General features: G+C 42.1%; 1 protein-coding gene across 3 annotated transcripts; it reads left to right on the forward strand.

Moving 5' to 3' along the window:
- The first annotated feature begins 124 nt into the window (after window positions 1-124).
- Window positions 125-14049, forward strand: TYSND1 (trypsin like peroxisomal matrix peptidase 1). Of its 3 annotated transcripts, none has more exons than XM_042461005.1 (5): window positions 125-248; window positions 2437-3635; window positions 4963-5093; window positions 11544-11729; window positions 13126-14049. In XM_042461005.1, the coding sequence occupies exons 2-5, from the start codon at window positions 2467-2469 to the stop codon at window positions 13341-13343; spliced, it is 1704 nt and encodes a 567-aa protein (XP_042316939.1). In that variant the 5' UTR covers window positions 125-248; window positions 2437-2466; the 3' UTR covers window positions 13344-14049. The 3 variants fall into 3 exon arrangements, with proteins under 3 accessions (XP_042316939.1, XP_042316941.1, XP_042316940.1); XM_042461007.1 differs by lacking the exon at window positions 125-248 and adding an exon at window positions 255-662; XM_042461006.1 differs by lacking the exon at window positions 125-248 and adding an exon at window positions 894-1167.
- The last annotated feature ends 5217 nt before the right edge of the window (window positions 14050-19266 follow it).

Consider the following 19266-nt stretch of genomic DNA (forward strand, 5'->3'; position numbering starts at 1 on the left):
TGGGAGTTGTAGTCCAGAAAAGAGTAACTTCTTGTGCAGCCCAGGAGCCAATCTGGGAGCACGCTTGTAGCGTCAGTGTTCCTTCCAGCCAATGGGAGCTCTCCTGTTGACGTGGCTCAGCTCAGGAGGAGGAGATTCCCTCTGACGTAGCTGGCTCTCAGTCAGCTGGTTCCCATTCCGGATCTAAAGCCAAGGGAAGCCCCTTTGTTCCTCCAGTGATGGGCGGCAGGGCAGCAGACCCAGGACCTGTAAGTTGCAAGCAGACCCAGGATCCCAAAAGATCCCAGGAGTGGAGGGGATCCCAGAGATCCTTTCCCCTCCCAAGGGACTTAGCTGGAAACGGGGGGACCATACAAGGCACCCCAAAATGGAGGGCCTGCAAGAAAAATGGAGGACACTCCACAACAAAAGCTCAAACACACTCCCTAGAAGTGGGAATTCAAGCTTCTGAAGTCAGGCTCACAATGGAGGCTGGTTTGGACATTCCTCCTGGACAGAAAATAAAAGCTAAGAAACACTCATATAAATATAAATGTTTCCTAGTTATGCTCCAAATGGAGGACATTTTGGGATTACTCCTGGACACAAGGTTGAAAGGTAGGACAGGCCCTGGAAAAGGAGGACAGTAGTCACCAGATGTCATAACCACAAAGGAGGACAAGGTACCACAACATGGAGGATATTCAAGAAAAATGGAGGACATGACCAAATCAAAAGCCAAAAACATTCCTATAAAAATAAATGTGTGCTTCTTAGGCTCAAAATGTGGACATGTCTTCTGGATAGGAGGTTGAAATGGAGGACAGGTCCTGGAAATGGAGGACCTGTGGACACCCTGGCCAGATGTCCTAACCACAAAGGAGGACAAGGTGCCGCAAAATGTAGAGCATTCAAGAAAAATGGAGGACATTGAAAAATAAAAGCTAAAAACCACTCATACACATGAATTAATTTCATATGGTTTATTACATACACTGTATTTTGTTAAGTACTCGGTTGTATTTTTTAGATGAACTTATTTTCTCTAAAAGGCCGTGTTGGCTTGCAATATGCTTCTAGAACTCTGAGCAAGACAAAGGCTTAAAACAATACTTTACTAGCAACAAACCCTTGACTGAATCTACATTTCAATGATCCCTTCCATTTGTCCACTGTGCTGAAACTAAGGTGAAAAGCCTTTCTCCAATTGCATTGTGTCCTCAGACAGTCCATTGCCTAACATGTTTGCTGTCCTTTTTCACTCTGAGAAACAAACCCACCCTGAGCTCTGGGTGCGAGTCTTGTCTGCTGCTGCTCCTAGGAAAAAGAAAAAAATCTAGAAGGATTTATCCCTGTTTGCAGTGAGAACAGGCTGTCAAGTATTTTTCAAAAGGGAACAGCAAACATGGTGTTACCCAATGGGCTTCTTAGTCATGCTCAAAATGGAGGATGTTTTGGAATTCCTCCTGGACATGAGGTTGAAATGTAGGATGTGTCCTGAAAAAGGAGGGCATCTGGTCACCTTAGCAGGGATGCTTTCCCAGCAGGCACACATCTTGTAAGTTGCACCCAATTCTTTTCAGCTCCTGGATCCCAAAAGATTGCAGCCATGGAGAGGATCCAGGCCCCAGGGCCTTAGCTGGCGACCCTGCAACTCCTATCTTTGCAAGTTCTTTTAGGAAGCTTTGGGTTGCATCTACACTGTAGAATGAAAGCAGTTGGACACCACTTTAACTGCCCCCACTCTATCCTACAGACTCCTGGGATTTGTAGTTTGTCAAGACACTAGACCTCAGGCCAGGCTGAATGCTTCACCTATCCACATGCATCTGAGCAAGTAAGCTCAAGTCTACGAAAGCTCATGCTGCCAATGTCTCTCTTGCTCTCCAAAGTGCTACAAGATGATCACTTTGTACTGTGTCTACAGATCCCAGGATTCGACAGGATGGAGCCATGGCAATTAAAGTGGTGTCAAAGTGCTTTATTTCAAAGTGCCGCCACCCCAAAAACTTGGAATGACCTGCCAGAAGAGATTCGCCAATTATCCTCATTGGAGGCTTTCAAAAAAGCGACAAAGACCCTTCTCTTCCGGCAGGCCTTCCCAGATTGATCATGTCCAAAACCAATTGAATCCACCCTCCTTGCCACTTTCTCACTCGCGGATTGTGCAATCATTTTGATGTATTGTTACATATATTTTAACTATATTTTATTGTTTAATTTAAAACTGGGAGGGAGGGTCAGGCTAGGGTTTTGTGGGTTTACTGTTTTATCACTGTGTATTGTATAATCATGTTGTTACCTGCCCCGATCCCCAAAATGGAAGAGGCGGGACATAAATAAATATTTCATTTCATGCATTTCTGTGGAAGAGATGTCGGTCTCACTCCCAAACTCTTCTTCCCTGCATTTTCCTGCCTTAGTCCAGTTCCATATTGAATTTCCTTTTCCTCCCAGGGCTGCTGAGGCAGACGGTTTCTTTCCCTGATGGCTGAGTCTCTGCGCTTGATAGCCGGGAAGTCTGGCTGTGTGGTCACTGTCTCGCGTTCCCCTGACAGCAGTGAAGCTGTGGGCGCTTTGTCCGAAGGGCCCTGGAGTAGCAGCGGTGTCCTCTTGGCTCCTGACCCGGGCATTGTCCTCTGCCATGGCTCCATCTTCTCCCCTTTCCTGCTGGAACCGGAGCACCTCGACGTGTCCCAATGCAAAGTACTGCTGCCTGAGAGCTTCTCCACAGATCTTCGAATCCAGGTGCTGGGCACAGAGGAAGGAAGCAGTCAAACTCCGTGCAGGAGTTGGCTAGGTGGTGACCTGGGAGACAACATCCCAGTGTTGCGGTTCAACCCGCTTTCCAGTCTGCAAAAGACTCCCAATGGCCTGAAGCATCGGGAAGCCCAGCTGGTTCTGATGGCCCCCTGCCTGCAATTCCAGGAGGCTTTTGCCAAAATCTTCACTGCTTCCGACCAGTGGCATTTTGGTGGGAATGAGGTTGGACAAGAATCTGGTTCTGCTGTGGATGACATGCGTTTCTTGCACTGGTTTGCCTTGCTGAGAATCCTGGACAGCCATCTCCCTGGTGCTGGGTGGCTGAGCTGTGCACCAGCCAAGTGGCTGAGGAAGGGGGACCCGGTCATTACCTGTGGCTCCCCTTTTGGCGCATTTTGCCCTGACATTTTCATGAATACCCTCAGCAAAGGGATTGTGAGCAACTTTGCTGGAGAAGGCAATGCCCTCATTCTGACAGATGCCCGCTGCTTGCCTGGCACGGAAGGCGGTGGCATCTTTGCAATCTCAAAAGCTGGATTCCACTTGGTTGGCATAATTGTTGCTCCGCTTTGCTGGAAAGCTAATGAGTGGGTTGGTCTGACTCTGGTTTGTGCCGTCGACTGCATTCTGGAAAATATTGGGAGTATCCTTTCTGGACCCCCTTGGTTTTGCCAAAACTGGTTACGCCCCATGGCACTGGCAGCTAAGCCTCGTGATGGTTTGATAGCCAAAGATGGGCTGGTTCAACAGATGTTAGCCACTGTGGTTCTGGTGGAATGTGGACCAACCTGGGGGTCTGGTGTGATGGTGACTTCAAGGCTTGTGTTGACCTGTCGACATGTGGTCAGTGGTGCCTCTAGCGTATGTGTGAGATTACAGCCCCATCTTGGAAAGTAAGTCTCAATTCTTAGACATGTGGAACAGGACTGGATGACAATTACAGTGGGCCCTTGGTATCCACTGGGATTTATTTCCAGGACTCCCCGTAGACAGCAAAATCCATTGATGCTCAAGTCCCATTAAATACAGTGGCATAGTAAAATGGTTTCCCTCATATAAAATGGTGAATTTTTGGAATTCATATATATATTAATATTTTCAAGTTGTGGATGCTTGAATCCATGGATAAAGAATCCATGGATACAGAGGACCGACTGTACCAAACATTCCTTGTTAGTCTTTTGTGCTACTTGGTTTAGAGACCTCATGTGTATAAGGGCACATTGCCCTAAATTTTCTTTTGAACTTCCTTGTTATATAGTGATTTCAAAATCAAGTTTATCTCATTTTAAAAAATGAATTTAATTGACTTTTTTTTTATTTTTTACATCTATATCCAGGGCATTGCTTACATGTCCATAAAACACATATGGTACATATTAATGGCTAATACAGATTTCCAACAGTGTGTATAATTCAGGCCCATTTGCTCAGGGTTGTGTAACATTAACACCTTGTGATCTCTTCCAACTCTACGATTCTATGATTCTATGTGGTGGCAAATGTATATAAATAGGGCCCTAAAAATATTTGTCCTCCAGCAACCTCTGCTCCTTCAAAATAAGCACATCTATCTTGATTTGGAGACTTGCAACTATTAGAGAAAGGATGGCAATTTGTCATTCTCCAGATGTCATGGAACATCAGCTCCCATAATCCTTCATCAGCCATTGGCTAGGCTGACTAAGGCTGATGGGAATTGCAGTGCAACAACATCTGGAAGGCTGCAAGCAGCTTCTTTTTATTTCACTGGGGCATTAGATACGAGCCTTTTACAATGTGCCAAACCAAAGGGGTTTGCATATATCTGTCTTTTGAACAGAACTACCATTTAACAATGTCAAAGGCTTTATCTGCATTGCAAAAATAATGCAGTTTGACACCACTTTAACTGCCATGGCTTAATGCTGTGGAATTCTGGAAATTATAGTTGTGTAGCTCTCTGATAGAGAAGGTTAAATGTCTCACATAACTACAGTTCCCAGAATTCCATATCATGGAGCCATGGTAGTTAAAGTGATATCAAACTGAATTATTTCTGCAGTGTGGATGCTGCCAAAGTAACCATTTGTTTTTATATTTCCACATCCCTGAATTGGGAAATGTTTTTTATTGTAATTCCTAGGATTGCCCAGTTGTTGGCCATAGTGGTGATGGGATTCTGGGAAGTTCCAAGCTTTGCTGACATATTTTTAATTCTTGCCTTCTGTTTGATCTTAGGGTTTCTGTAGCTAAAGGAAAGGTGGTTTTTGCAACCAAGGACTCTTCTCCCTATGATGTTGCTCTCGTGGAGTTAGAGGAAAGTTTATCCACTTTTGCAGAGCCTGTTCTTGCATCAGAGTTTTGCCCAGGTAAGACCTAAGCAATTTACTTAGCTTGTTTTGGTCCCATCCTGGATCTATTTATTATGTTTATTTCCCAACATAAATGAAATAATTCCTTCTCTGGGGCAGAAAGACGACCCATGTAAACAATCTGAATTTACTAAATGGAAAACCTGCATGAGTTTCTTTTAATGTGTGGGAGGATTTATTTGCTTTGGTTTAATTTTGAATAATACTCCATGCAGTGATCATTTGTAAGCCTAAGTACCCTAAAGGCATCAGATCCGGATGGGTCTTGGAAGCTAGCGGGGTCAGCCCTGGTTGGTACTTGAAATGGGAAGCCATCAATGAATACTAAATACTATAGGCTGTATTTCAGAGGAAGGAACTGGTAAAAGCACCCTGGGATATTCCTTGCCTAAGAAAACCCTATGAAATTCATGAGGGCAACAGCACTTAACGGTGATCATTTAGGATGAAGTACATATAAAAGAAGAATGAAAGTACATTGTATGTACATGACTAAAACCAAAGGCAGTTCAATATTTAAATAAAATTAAGCTCTGTTCCCAAAGTCTTACTCTTTCCCTGCCCTCTGGAGGAACCCCTCTGGCTTTATGAAATACTTCTCGTGAAATGGGAATGAGATTACAAGGGCTCAAGAGGCCTCAAATTAAACTCAAATTAAAGAGTATTGTTCTGCAACACCACATCACATTGCAATGATGTATAACCAAAAGCAGCGGCTCAAAATATCTTAATGCTCAAGACACAGGGGAAGTTGGCGTCTCACCTCCCTTCCATGTCCCAAAGTAAACAGGACTAGCAGTTGAATCTTACTTTTCCTTCTTCACATCCAGGCTATACGACGTACACAGCTCAGCCCCCCAACCAAAGAAAATGGGCAAGAGACTCTGGAAGACTGGCTGGGGAGAACTCGCTTTGCAGGCAGTTACTTCATTATGGCTGCTGCCACACAGCAGAACTAATGCAGTTTGGCACTGCTTTATCATGGCTCCATCCTATGGGATCCTGGAATTTGTAGTTTGTTATGGCACCAGAGCTCTCCCACAGAGAAAGCTAAATAGCTCACAAAATTACAAATCCCAAAATGCCTTAGCATTGAGTCATGGCAGTTAAAGTGGTGTCAAGCTTCATTAATTCTGTAGTGTAGATGCAGCCTTTGACTAAATGATTTGGCTGGCCTCTGTAATGAAGCTTCCCCTGTCTCTTCCCCGTTGTAAAACACTCTTGGGAGTGTTGCACGGGGGAAGTTACTTGCCAGTTACTTTTCACTCTGCAGCATTCTCTTTCTTGCAAGGACAGTGATGAAGGAAATGTTAAGAAAAAGCAACATGGGATATACAGTAAATGAAATAAAACATGTATGTGAGAGTCAGGGTGACTCAGCAGAAGCCAATTGGGAACCACACAGGTGTAAATGGTAATACAATTAACAAGTCCTGAATGCCAAGGACAAGAGATGCAAAGTGGATAATTGGACACACCTGACAATTGTAAAGTGGTCAAGGCTGAGATGATGAAATCATTAATTGTAGGATGAATCAAGAGAACCAATGAGAATGATGTACACGCCTACTGGGTGGAAACAGACAACAGTGGGTGGTACCATGCATTGACTATAATAATGACTATACATCCCAATGTATTTTGTGGGTTGTAGAGTGGATTGTAGTAGTAGAGTATTGTTGTGTTGGATAGTATTGGAGCTGTATATAGTAGAATAAAGTAGATCTTTTATTTAAGACTACTGAGTTGTCTGGTGTCTTGGGTGAAGCTACAAGAACCAGCTGGATCCTGAAGAAGGGTGAAGACTTCTGTGGAAGCAAGAGTGAGAAGGCTTGGAGAGTTTGTCGGGGTCTTCAGCCTGTTCTCTGTAACTCTTGCTAAGCTATAACCACTGGCCAAAACTGGTCAGCGCGGTGCACAACCAGGTGGTGAGTTCAAGCCAGAGGTGAAGAGCTACAACTCCCATCATCCCTGACAAGGGTTATGGGCCCAGATACTGCAGCACCCAGCATCCACAGAAGCTGAAAGTTCCAGAGAGTGGAAGACAGTTTTGTGGAAGACAGATCAGAGTAAGCTGTTTGCGCTGCACTGATAAGCTCCGTGAGTAACTCCTCCAGTGTTTTGATTAAGCCCGAAAGGGGTCAGCTGTGTATACTCAGAAGGACTGTGTCAATTGAGTCACTGCACAAGTTAAAATGGAGACTTTGAAGTTTAGTAAATTGAACAGATCCAACTACCCCACCTGGAAGATTTATGCCCAGTCCCTACTAGTAAAGGAAAGTTTATGGGCCACTGTTGAAGCCGGGCTGCCAGCCGATGCTAATGCAGCCGCGAAAGAGAGAGATTGCAAAGCTAAAGCCTGTATTTATTTAATGTTAGAAGAAGATTTAATTAATGACGTAAGAGATAAGGAGACGGCGAGAGATGTTTGGGAAACACTTCAAAGACTACACACTCCTTCAACTGCCTTTGCAAAAATGCTATGGTCTAAGAGAATTTATAGGCAGAAGATGGCAAAGGGGCAGTGTGTGATAGAACATTTAAAAACTATGCAAGACTTGTTTGTGCAGGCTGAGCTAAGAGGAGTGGAAATAAATAGAGAACAGCAGTGTTATATTTTGTTAGAGTCCCTAGATTCTTCCTGGGACAACATCACTAATGCATTACAAAACTTACCGGCAGAGGAACTAACGAAAGATTTAGTTGTGGCCAGAATTCTGGAAGAGAACCAGAGGAGACTGTCTGAGAGGAATGACGCTCCAACTTCCAAAAGTGTGCCAAGTGAGCAAGCCAAGCCTGATGTGCGTGGGCTGGACCAAGCAGCTTCTTTGAGAGAGCAAAGGAAATGTTTCTACTGCAAGAAGATTGGACATCTGCAGAGGAACTGTAAACAATTGGCTATTGATAGAAGCAAGCAAGATAGCAGATGGCACGGCCAGAGGCAGAAGCAGTTCAAGCCGCCATTTTTGAAGGACAATAAGAATAATAATAAGGTGTTTGCGACCATGATTAAGGAAAGACAGAAAGCAAACTCTAAATGGCTAGTAGATTCTGGTGCCTCAACCTCCATGTGTAACAACATTAATTTAATTAGTGATAAGAAGCAGTCTAACGTAAATACAGTGGTTCTAGCTGACGGGAATGAGCTCACAACTATAAATCAAATGGGAACAGTTTACATTCCAGGGCTGAAAGAAAACTTTAATGATGTTTTGCATGTGAAAGAATTAGAAAACAATTTATTATCAGTGAGCAGATTAACAGACAGAGACTACATAGTCACTTTTGAAAAGAACTTGTGTAAAATAACATTGAATGGGGAATTACGTGGCATAGGTTTGAAAAAGGATAAGCTTTATTTTTTAGAAGAGAATGTTGATAAGTACAAGGTTGAGAATGCTAACAAAATAGATAATGTTCCGTTGCACAAAGACTGCATACATGAGCTCCATAGGAAATTTGGCCATGCAAGTTTTAAGTGTTTAAAGAATTTAATAAGCATGTGTCCAGATTTAAAAGTAGCAGAATGTAAAAATCATTTAGACTGTACTGTTTGTAACCAAGTGAAGGTCAGAGCTTATCCAGTTGCTAAGAAGTCAAAAAGGATAGCTCAAAGACCATTTCAATTTGTACATGCTGATGTAGCCCAAGCAAATTTTTTTGTCTCTAGGGGGAAGCAGATATTTCCTGGTAATTGTTGATAGATTTTCAAGATTTGCATATGTAAGAATATTGAAATATAAGTCAGAAGCTGGGCAAAGTTTGAAAGCATGGGTAAGAATGATAGAAAGAAGATTTGATAGCAGAGTTGGGACTATTGTTACAGATAGAGGTGGAGAATTTTTAAACAACCAGCTGTACAATTGGTTCCAGAAATAAGTCCAGGGATAAGACATGAAACCACTAACCCTGCTTGTCCAAGTGAGGATGGGTTAGCAGAAAGGAAAATCCAAGACATAAAAAGGATTTCTGCTTGTTTAATGGCAGATGCAGGAGTTGGAGACAGCTTCTGGGGTGAAGCAACCCTGACTGTCATACACATAAGTAATAGGTTGTACCATTCAGAGATTGAAGACATTCCCTACAGGGTTTTATATGGGAGAGTGCCAAATTTCAAATACCTAAGAGTTTTTGGTCAATTTGCACATGTGTACATACCTGCTTGTTTTAGGAAGAAAGGAGAACCCAAAAGCAAAAGGCTAATGTTCTTGGGATATTCAGGGAACAGTTACAAATTTCTTATGAGAGGAAAAGAGATACAATACTCCAGGTCTGCAAATTTTGAAAGACATGCTGGCTGGGACAAGCTGCATGCCAACAAGGAAGTGTTCTTGAGGTTAGGTAGCTCAAGTGAGCAGCAAGCGCAGACTGAACCAACTTCAGGAAACGGAGGGGTTTCAGTCAAGCCAGAAGCCTCAACTAGCAGTAGTGGTAGTACCTCAGATGGGGAGACACAAACAAGACCAGTAACCACTAGAATGACAGAAGACAAGAGATTTAGCAGAAAGACAACAACTTCTAGTGCAGACAGTGATGAGGAAAGAGGCAGAACGACAGAATTCATACCCAGGCATAGTCACAGAGTTAGGAAGTCACCGGATAGATTTGTTGTGACGCAGGCAAGAGCTTGTACAGTAGTAGAAGAGCCTGAGAGTTTTGAAGAGTTAGAAACCTTTTCTAGGGAAGAACAGGAAAGATGGTGTGAAGCAATGGAAAGTGAGTTTAGTTGCTTGGTGAACAAGGATGTGTTTGAAATTGTTAAGAGACCCAAAGACAAGCCAGTGATAGGTTGCAAATGGGTATATAAGAGAAAGGAAATGCCTGATGGAAGCATTAAGTACAAAGCTAGATTAGTAGCTAAGGGTTTTGCACAACAGCAATATGAGAATTTTGACAAGACTTATTCTCCAACAGCAAAGCCAGAAAGTTTGAGAATGGTGTTAGCTGTAGCAGCAAGGAGGAATCTAATAGTAGAGCATTTTGATTTTGAAACAGCTTATCTAAATGCAAACTTAGAGGAAGAAATTTTTATGGAACAGCCACAAGGGTTTGAGGAGAATGGAAGTCAGAAAGTTTATAGATTGAAAAAGGCATTGTATGGTTTAAAACAGAGTGCCAGAGCTTGGAATTTGTGTACTAATGATGAGCTAGTTAAGTTAGGATACAAGAGGAGCGTGGCAGATGCTTGTGTTTATACGAAAGGAGACATAGTGTTGGTGATTTATGTGGATGACTTGTGCGTGACAGCAAAGTCAGAACAGGACATTGAGTCAGTTAAGAGAGAACTATCAGAAAAGTTTGTTTTAAAGGATTTAATAATAATAATAATAATAATAAAGTTTTTATTTATATCCCGCACCTTCCTTCGGTCAGGGCGGCTTACAGTATAAAATTTAAAACAACAATACATACAATAAAATCCAAAATACATCACATATAAACAATAATTTATATAATAATTATATAATAATTTAGGATTGTTGAAGTCTTATTTAGGCATTAATGTTGAGTGGACACAAGAAGGACATTGTTTGTTAAGTCAGAGGAAGAAGATTGAGAATTTGATAGAAAAGTGTGGTCTACAGAATGCTAAGATAGTTAGAGCTCCTATGACAACTGGTTTCATTTCTGAACCAACAACTAGAGATTTTGAGGACAAGACATTTTTCAGGAGCATAATAGGATCATTACAGTTCATTTCTTGCCACACTAGACCAGATATTGCTTTTGCTGTGAACACTTTATCTAGAAGAGTTTGCAATCCTAAGATTGAGGATTGGACAGCTGTGAAACATCTGTTGAGATACTTAAAAGGGACATTAGACAAGAAGTTAATCATCAGAAGCAGCAACGCAGATTTAGATTGTTTTGTAGATAGTTCATTTGCTTCAGAATTAGGAGACAAGAAGTCAGTTACAGGAATGATCATCAAATATAGTGAAAGTCCAATAGTTTGGAGAAGTAGAAAACAAACAAACATAGCGCTAAGTACTTCTGAAGCAGAATTTGCAGCTTTGAACGAAATAATGAACGAGGTACAGTGGGTTGAACAATTGTTAAATGACCTGAATGAAAATTTCAGAGTTCCAGTAGAAACTGTTCTCTGTAACTCTTGCTAAGCTATAACCACTGGCCAAAACTGGTCAGCGCGGTGCACAACCAGGTGGTGAGTTCAAGCCAGAGGTGAAGAGCTACAACTCCCATCATCCCTGACAGGAAAACATTGGCTTTTGTTTTTTTCCTTACAAAACTCCTGAATACTCCAACCTCCTTCCAGCCTCACTGCTCTGCAAACTGCCCACCCCCAGAATGGTTTGCACCATTGAAAGGGCTAAAATTATACTATCAATGTGGTATCATAAAAGAGGGGGCTATTGAAGTATCAATAGCATTTTTAAAATATGTATTTCTTTGCTATTTTCTGTTGTGTGCATTTCCTTCATCTAGGTGAAGAAGTGAGTGTTGTTGGCTTTGGTGTCTTTGGGCAAGCCTGCAGCCCATCTGTAACATCAGGGATCCTTTCAGCTGTGATCACTGTGGAAGATAAGCCTGTGATGCTTCAAGCAACCTGTGCGGTTCATGGTGGCTCAAGTGGGGGAGCTCTCTTTGCTAGGCGCAGTGGAAAACTCCTAGGTATATAGTGTACTGTCTCTCAGTCTCTCTCCCACTTCCACCTCCCATCTCCTGATCTCACTGGGCAAGCATAGAAATCACTGCTAGAGAGGAATTTAATCTTATATGAACTGGTACTTTAGTTTTCTTGTAGAAGTCAAGTTTCTAGCCCTTAGAGTTGAAAGGAGTGGTTTAAAAATAAGCATGTGGAGCCAGATCAGGAATCCCATTTGTCAAGACTTGGGGTGTATCCACACAACAGAAATAAAGTGATTAGACACCACTCTAACGGCCGTGACTCTATCCTATAGAATACGGGGATTTGTAGTTTGGTGAGGCACAAAATGTCTCTGATAGGCCAGGCTGAATACTTCCCCAAACTACAAATCCCAGGATTACACAGGATAGCAAGCAGTAGCAATAGCAAGTACATTTTTATACCGCTTATCAGTGCACTTAAGCACTCTCTAAATGGTTTACAATGTGTAAGCCAATTCCCCCAACAAGCTGGATAATAGTGACCTCAGAAGAATGCAAGCCTGAGTCGAACCTAAGCCCCTGGCTGATATTGAACTCACAACCTTGTGGTTTGAGAGTAAGTGGCTGCAGTACAGGCATTTAACCACTGCACTACCAAGATGGAGCCATGACAGTTGAAGTGGTATCAAACTGCTTGATTTCTGTAGTGTGGAAGAACCCCTGGTCTTCATCACAATTTCAGGATTTTAGACTAGAGAATTGATAGTAATCCTGAAAGTCTTGGAGATAAGAAGCTCTACATTCCTATGCTAATTCTGCCATTTTCATTTTATTGATTGCTTTGAGGCTAGTATCCATAGCAACTAATATCATTAAAAGCAATAATTAGTGGAATCAACAGTTAATAATAGATGAAAGAGAAATAGCAGCAGATAAAATAAAACTCTTTAAAATAAATTCATATCCAAAATGCCTTTGCATAAACAGCAGAGGGAATCCTTTGGATTTCAAAATTCGTTTTAATATAGCAATGTCTGTTGAAATCTATGCTGAAACAGCTGGAGGAAAACATGGTTAGTTGTTAAGTCTGATCGGAGCCGCAGTCCAATACCATTTGGAGAGCTGCAGGTTTTGCACGCTTGGTTTAATATAAGAGTAGACAAAACTTGTTTCTCCAGGTATTATTGGACTGTAGTTCCCAGCATCTGTCTAGGAGCGATAGGAGAGCCATCCAGTGGCATCTCAGTTATCTACCCCTTGTTTAATATTTGGTGACTGTGTAACTTCTTCTGAGGTAGTGGATGATGTATGTTTCTGAGTGTGTAGATGTGTGTAGATGTGGGACAAGAATCTAACACAGTTGAAATACTGTAAGACTTAGTTTTTCTCCTCTTCTCTCCTCCTGTCCCGGTGCCCATCTGCCCTGCTCCAACTACAGGTATCGTGGCCAGCAATACCAGGGATAACAGCATAGGTGTGACGTATCCACACCTGAACTTCAGCATTCCCATTACTGTCCTGAAGCCAGCCATTTTGGAATTCATCCACAACAGAAGCCTCCGTGCCTTCAAGGAGTTAGACAGGGTGGGTGACAGGATCCAGGTTGTTTGGAGGCTCCAAAGAGAACCAGAAGAGATACCTCTCAGCAAGTTGTGAGAGTCTTCAGAAGCAAGAGGGAAAATGTGTACAGATCAGTCACATGAGGGTGGGAAGCTCCTATCTCTAGATGCCCAACTAAGTTATGAAATGCACATTAAATTTTGGAATGGTTTGCTTTGTGAGGCATTGGATTTGGTTTTAGCAGGATTTTCCTCACCTGAACTCAAGTTTGGAAATGTTTCATTTTAAACTACAACCCCCATAATCCCCCAGCCAGCATGGTCAGTAGCCATGCTGATTGAGGAAGGGCATTCTGGGAGCTGTAGGCCAAGAAAGCAACTTTCCTGGGCTGTTTTTAAAAACCTTTCCGACATTTTGAGTAATTTATCTCTTTCCTTAAACTGGGTATAGGGAACTTAGGGAACAAAACAATCTTGCCAGTTGTTGAACGACAACAGTGTTGTGGTTGGACCAAAATCCCTTGCCATCAGGCACATTGGCTGAGTCTTATGGGTTTGTAGTCCAAAACACTATGAAGACCCCAAATTCCCCACTTCTGCCTTAATTCTTTCACCATGGCTGCCTCTTATCCCCATATGTGTTTCCATCTAGTTGCAGCCATCTTGCTGCAAAATCCACCTTTTTGTGTGTGTGAAGCCTCTAGTTTTATCCCATTAAAGCAACATTTCCTTAATTTTACTATGGTGTTCAATAATTAAATAATAAAGTTACAGATGACGGAATAATAATAATCATAATAATAATAAGTATTAGCTTTTTTATTGGTTGATGTTCAGTGTTTCTTATTGCCCACCAGAAAGTGCCACTGTTCTGAGCAATTTTGTATGCAACCAGGAAATATATTCAGCGCTAGCCATGTTGGCAATTCAGCAAAATGCAACAAAATACGAAATCCACAAGAGCACAATACAGTATATTGGTTGGCTAATTGAAACACATCATGCAAGGTTTCGATGCTCTACTGGCAGCTTCATCAGGCAAAACATGTTTAAAAAACATACAGGAGAAGAAAGGTGGTAATGGTAGAGTCACAGGCCTACATTTTGTATCAGATGTTTGTGTTGTCATTTGGTTGTTTTGGAGGGCTCTCACTGGACGTTATCAGACAAGGGAAATTGGAAGTATAATCCAATGGCAATCCAAACGCAATCATGGGGTTTCAGGTTATTGTGTGATAGACTACCACACGCAATTTCGGGCAATGGGAAGTCAGTCCGAACGCAATTGGGGTTTCATGTTATTGCGTGAGAGGTGATCACACACAATTTTGGGCAATGGCAAGCTATTTTTGGGCAATGAGAAGTCAGGTAAATAGCAAGTTCACGTGAATGTGTTCTGGCCCCACTTTCTTTTCATTCGAAATTAAGAGAAATTCCTCCCACGTGATAAATTAAAGAGTGGTCAAAGACTATTCGCCTTGGTCATGTGGGGATTAGGGATAAAGGGCGGGATTATTTTTCTTTTTGATTTGTGATAATTTACAGAGGAGTGGGAATCATGCTGTCAACAGAAAACTATGTGTCCAAAAGCCAAGGCTATGTACCCATTTGGACACAACTTTAAAAATGCCTTGTTTGTGTCACTGAGTCTTGCAGATTCTTTCTTTGACCATTTATTGCTCACTGTGTTTCTGTAACCTCCAAAACACACACTGGTGATACCTTTATTGGAACAACTAGAAAGCATACATGTGCAGAAAAGGTAGCTTTCAAAGGTCACTAGTTTCTTTATCAGGTGACAGTACAAAGTTAATGCAAGGGAAAAACTGGCACTGTTGTAGTCACAGATTGCAGGTCTGCATGTTAGTTGACAAAGGCCTTTAGACCCTGTCTCCTCCTTGCCTAAAAAGACAATGGGAAGTACAAAGAATGCAAAAGTTCAAAGACAGAATTCATAAATAACTAATAAATGTTAAGGTACAAGGGCATATTTCAAATCAGATCCCGATGGATATTCGTGAATAAGAAACCTCCATGGTAGAAATTGATAGCTGCTGGTTTATTTGACTTTCTTGATAGTAAGGACTGAGGACAAACATGTTGCCTAGCAGTATAGAATCCATTGGTCTGGTGAACTAAAATGAGCAAAATGCTTGAATAGAAGACACCAAATGATAGCCATTCAGTGCCCAGCCTCCCAAACAGGTCATTCAAATGTCCCTGCCCATCTGTCCCCTCTTATGTCTAGCTGAAGCAGAATGACAGGATGAAAATTCACACACACAGTGGCTTGGTTTGAATGTATTGTGTTGATGGCCTAACTCTTGTTGCTGCCACACTATAGAAATAAAGCAATTTGACATCACTTAATGTCCATGACTCAGTGCTATGGAATCCTAAGTTTTATATCAGAACTCTCTGACAGAGAAAGCTAAATAGCTCACAAAACTACAAATCCCAGAATTCCATAGTATTGAGTCACGGCAATTAAAGCAGTGTCAAACTGTTTTGTTTCTGCACTGTTGGCAGCAGCCTCTCTTCCTGTGGGCATAAAATACTGATTGCATGAACCTAACTCCCCAGTGCAATGATAGAGATGTGCACATACACATATAATCTAAATTGGATGTGCATCTGAGAGTGGGGACACAGGTCATCTGTCTGTCGCTTTGAGTTGGTTGTGAATTTCAAAGTACACCTGAACACACCCTGGTGGCCACTCTGTTGTGCTACATATTGGCTGAAGTCCTTCATGGAGCTTGTAGAGTATAAATCTCTGTGTGTGGAGTTAACATGTTGGGAATTTAGAATTCATTGGCAGAGAATTTCCAAATAATCCTTTCAAAACTCAGGATTCCAGAGGATGGAACCATGGCAGTTAAAGTGGAATCATAGTGATATAATCATGCATTGCAAAAGGGCATAAGACACCAACAGGACTCTTGCTGCCATGCTATGTGGAACTAGATCTGGTTCAAACCAAGAATAGAGTGGGCCCTTGGTATGTGCTGAGGTTTGGATCCAGAACTCCCTATGGATACCTAAATCATGCTGAAGTCCCATTAAATACCATGCCAGAGTAAAGTAGTGTCCCTTATATAAAATGGCAAAATTAAGTTGTTTTTTTAATTGTATGTGAATATTTTCAAACCATGGTTGGATGATTCCATGAACGCAGAATCCATGGATACAGAGGGAACTCTATGGAATTGTGGTGCTTGGTAAATGATCATTCTTGTTTATGTCGTTTGTTGTTAACTGCTCTCGAGTGGAATTTGATTCATGACGATCTTGTGGACCTCCTCTCTTCAATCTCTTTGCTCAGGCCCTGCAGGCTCAGACCTATGTCCTCCCTAACTGGGGGGCTCGACAGACTGGCAGTTTATGCTGGTCTGCGTGTGCGGTAGGGCTCAGTGTTCACACACTCCAAGCCCTTCTTTCTCTTCTGGGGCACCATTATGCCATGTGCCCTTCCAGATGGCGTGCACCATGATGACATCCCTTGTGCACAGCACCCAAACAGCGCTATGAACAAGGGGTATCATAACACTGCACTGTGGTGTTTATGATGCCCCTTCTATGGCGCAAAAAAGACCCCCTTTTCAGGGCTTCTTTTTGCTCCGTGTTCAGGCTGCAGTGTGTGGTTGCTACGGCTTGCTTCCAGGAAAGAAGAGGAGGCTGGATGCCACCGATCTGTACAGTCCCTGTGTCTATCCATTTGACATGTGGTCTTCTTTTTCTACTGCCACCTTTCCTAGCATCATTGCCTTTCCTAATGATTCAGTGTTCCTCATGGTGTGGCTGGGCAAAGTATGAGAGCCTCAGATTAGTCATCCTGGCTTCCAGGGATAGTTTGGGCTTGATCTGCTCTAGAACCCATTTGTTTGTCTTTTTGGAAGACCATGGAATCCTTAGCACTCTTCTCCAGCACCACATCTCAATTGAATTGATTTTCTTCCTATTGTCATCCCCTCCCAGTGTCCAGCGGTCATCTCAATACATGATGTTTATACTCATTTATACCAGAAGACACCAGTTTTTGAATCCCTGCTTGCCCAAAGAAACCAATTAGGTGACCTTGGGCAAGTCACACTCTCTCAGCCTCAGAGGATGGCAATGGCAAATCCCACGAAAACTTCATGATAGCTTCTCCTTAGGGTTGCCATAAGTTGGAAAAGACTTGAAGGCACAAAACGACAATACCAGAAAAAAAGAACACCAGAGACTTTCCATATATTTTTTTACTCTGAAAAGCTGTGGTGAATAGTAAAATTTAGTTAGAACATGCTTGACATGAGGTGGAATTGTTTGACATCGGACTGATGAAAATCAGAACCCTATGCAAGTCAGAATTCAGTCCCTTGAATTCATTGGCGCTTACTCCCAGGGTTTAGGATTGCATCTAAAGAAGATAATCTGAGGATCTCCTTCAGGGTAATTTCAATTGCTTTCATTTGTTGTTGTTACTGTGTGCCTTCAAGTAATTTCTGACTTATGGAAGTAGGTTATGACGACCCTAAGGTAAACCTTTCATGGAGTCTTCTTGGCAAGATTTCTGAGGTTGAGAGAGTATGATTTGCCCAAGGACACTCAGTGGGTTTCCATGGCCAAGGTGGGATTTGAATCCTGGTCTCGAGAGTCCTAGCCCAACACTCAAACCACTACACCATGTTAGCACATGCTTTCATTTACTGACGAAGGAAGTTGCATCAGAGCAAAATTCAACTGATTTCCATTTTAGAACAAAGTCTCATAATTTCCTATTTGTAGAAAGAGGGTGTGAGCTAACCTAGCATCCACTAGGAGGCAGCCTGGCCCTTTCAGCAGCTCCCCTGCACTGTGTCCAGCTGGGCTCTCAAGTATACCACAAGGACACTGGAAACTGCTATCAGCACAGTGTTCCTTCTGTGAAAATGGTGCCATCAATCGGCATGTGCCATGAGCTGTTGGATAGCCAGAGGACTGACCAAAATGTCATCTTCTCCAACAGTCTTTATCGAGCGTAATCCTAATTTTCTGCCTCCAGCTTGCTTTTTACAGGGACGGGAGGGATTGTCTGCTTGCAGTGTTAGTGTGAGGTTAAATTGCCCTTCAGGTTTCAGCCTTTTTTTTTTTTAGCTGCTAAAAATCTAAGATTTTAGACTTAAATCTTAGATTTAAATCTCTTTGTAGAGAGGGTGTAAGGCCTTGCTACCTCAGGCTTTGTGGAATTAAAAGACAAGTTTGCAAGTGTGAAAGTACCAGAGCCTGTCCTGATATACGCTGTATTTAAGAGCATTTATTCGCTGTATTTCTTCTGAAGACTGAACTGTGGGATTGCTCTTTTTCAAAACGCTAGCTCGAGGATGGGAATTGTGTGGTCCTACAGATTTTGGTTGCTTTCATGCTACACAATTATAGCACTTTAATTACTGTGACGGCATTGTATGGAACCCTGGGATTTATAGTTTGGGGGGCATACTTAGACTTCTCAGCCAGAGTATTCTAATGCCACACCAAACAACAAATCTCGGGACTCTGCAGGATGCAGCCGTGCCAATTAAACTGGAAAAGAGATGGTTGTTGAATAGCAGCTTCCACAATTCTTCACCATAGGTTATGCTAGTGGTTCTCAACCTTTGGTCCTCCATTTGTTTTTGTCTTCAGCTCCCAGAAGGTCCAGCCAATTTGGCCAATAATAAGAAATTATGGGAGCTGAAGTCCAAATCATCTGGAGGTCCAAAGGTTGGAAACCACTGGGCTATGCGGTTTGGGATTCTGGGAGTTGTACTTCAGTAAGATTTCAAGAGGTGCACATTTATCACCCCTATTCTAGCTCATCTTTAAAACCTTCTTTAACCAGTTTTAAAACTAAGTTGAAGACCATCCTGTTCAGAGAAGCGTTCCCAGCCATTGTGTGACTATTGTTTGTTATTTGACTTTTTAATTTGTTGCCTGCTTTACTTTATCAAACCCTTTCCTGTATTTATATGTATTATGCTATTATTTCTTAGATTGTACACCATGGACAGGTTTAATTT

The sequence above is a fragment of the Sceloporus undulatus genome, chromosome 3 (genome assembly GCF_019175285.1).
Source record: "Sceloporus undulatus isolate JIND9_A2432 ecotype Alabama chromosome 3, SceUnd_v1.1, whole genome shotgun sequence".
NCBI lineage: Eukaryota > Metazoa > Chordata > Lepidosauria > Squamata > Phrynosomatidae > Sceloporus > Sceloporus undulatus.

Excerpts from the sequence above, each read along its gene's own strand:
- TYSND1 (XM_042461005.1), top strand. The coding sequence starts at position 2,467 with ATGGCTGAGTCTCTGCGCTTGATAGCCGGGAAGTCTGGCTGTGTGGTC. Across the intron at positions 3,636-4,962 it reads TTACAGCCCCATCTTGGAAA|GGTTTCTGTAGCTAAAGGAA; the intron begins GTAAGTCTCAAT and ends GTTTGATCTTAG. Across the intron at positions 5,094-11,543 it reads TGCATCAGAGTTTTGCCCAG|GTGAAGAAGTGAGTGTTGTT; the intron begins GTAAGACCTAAG and ends TCCTTCATCTAG.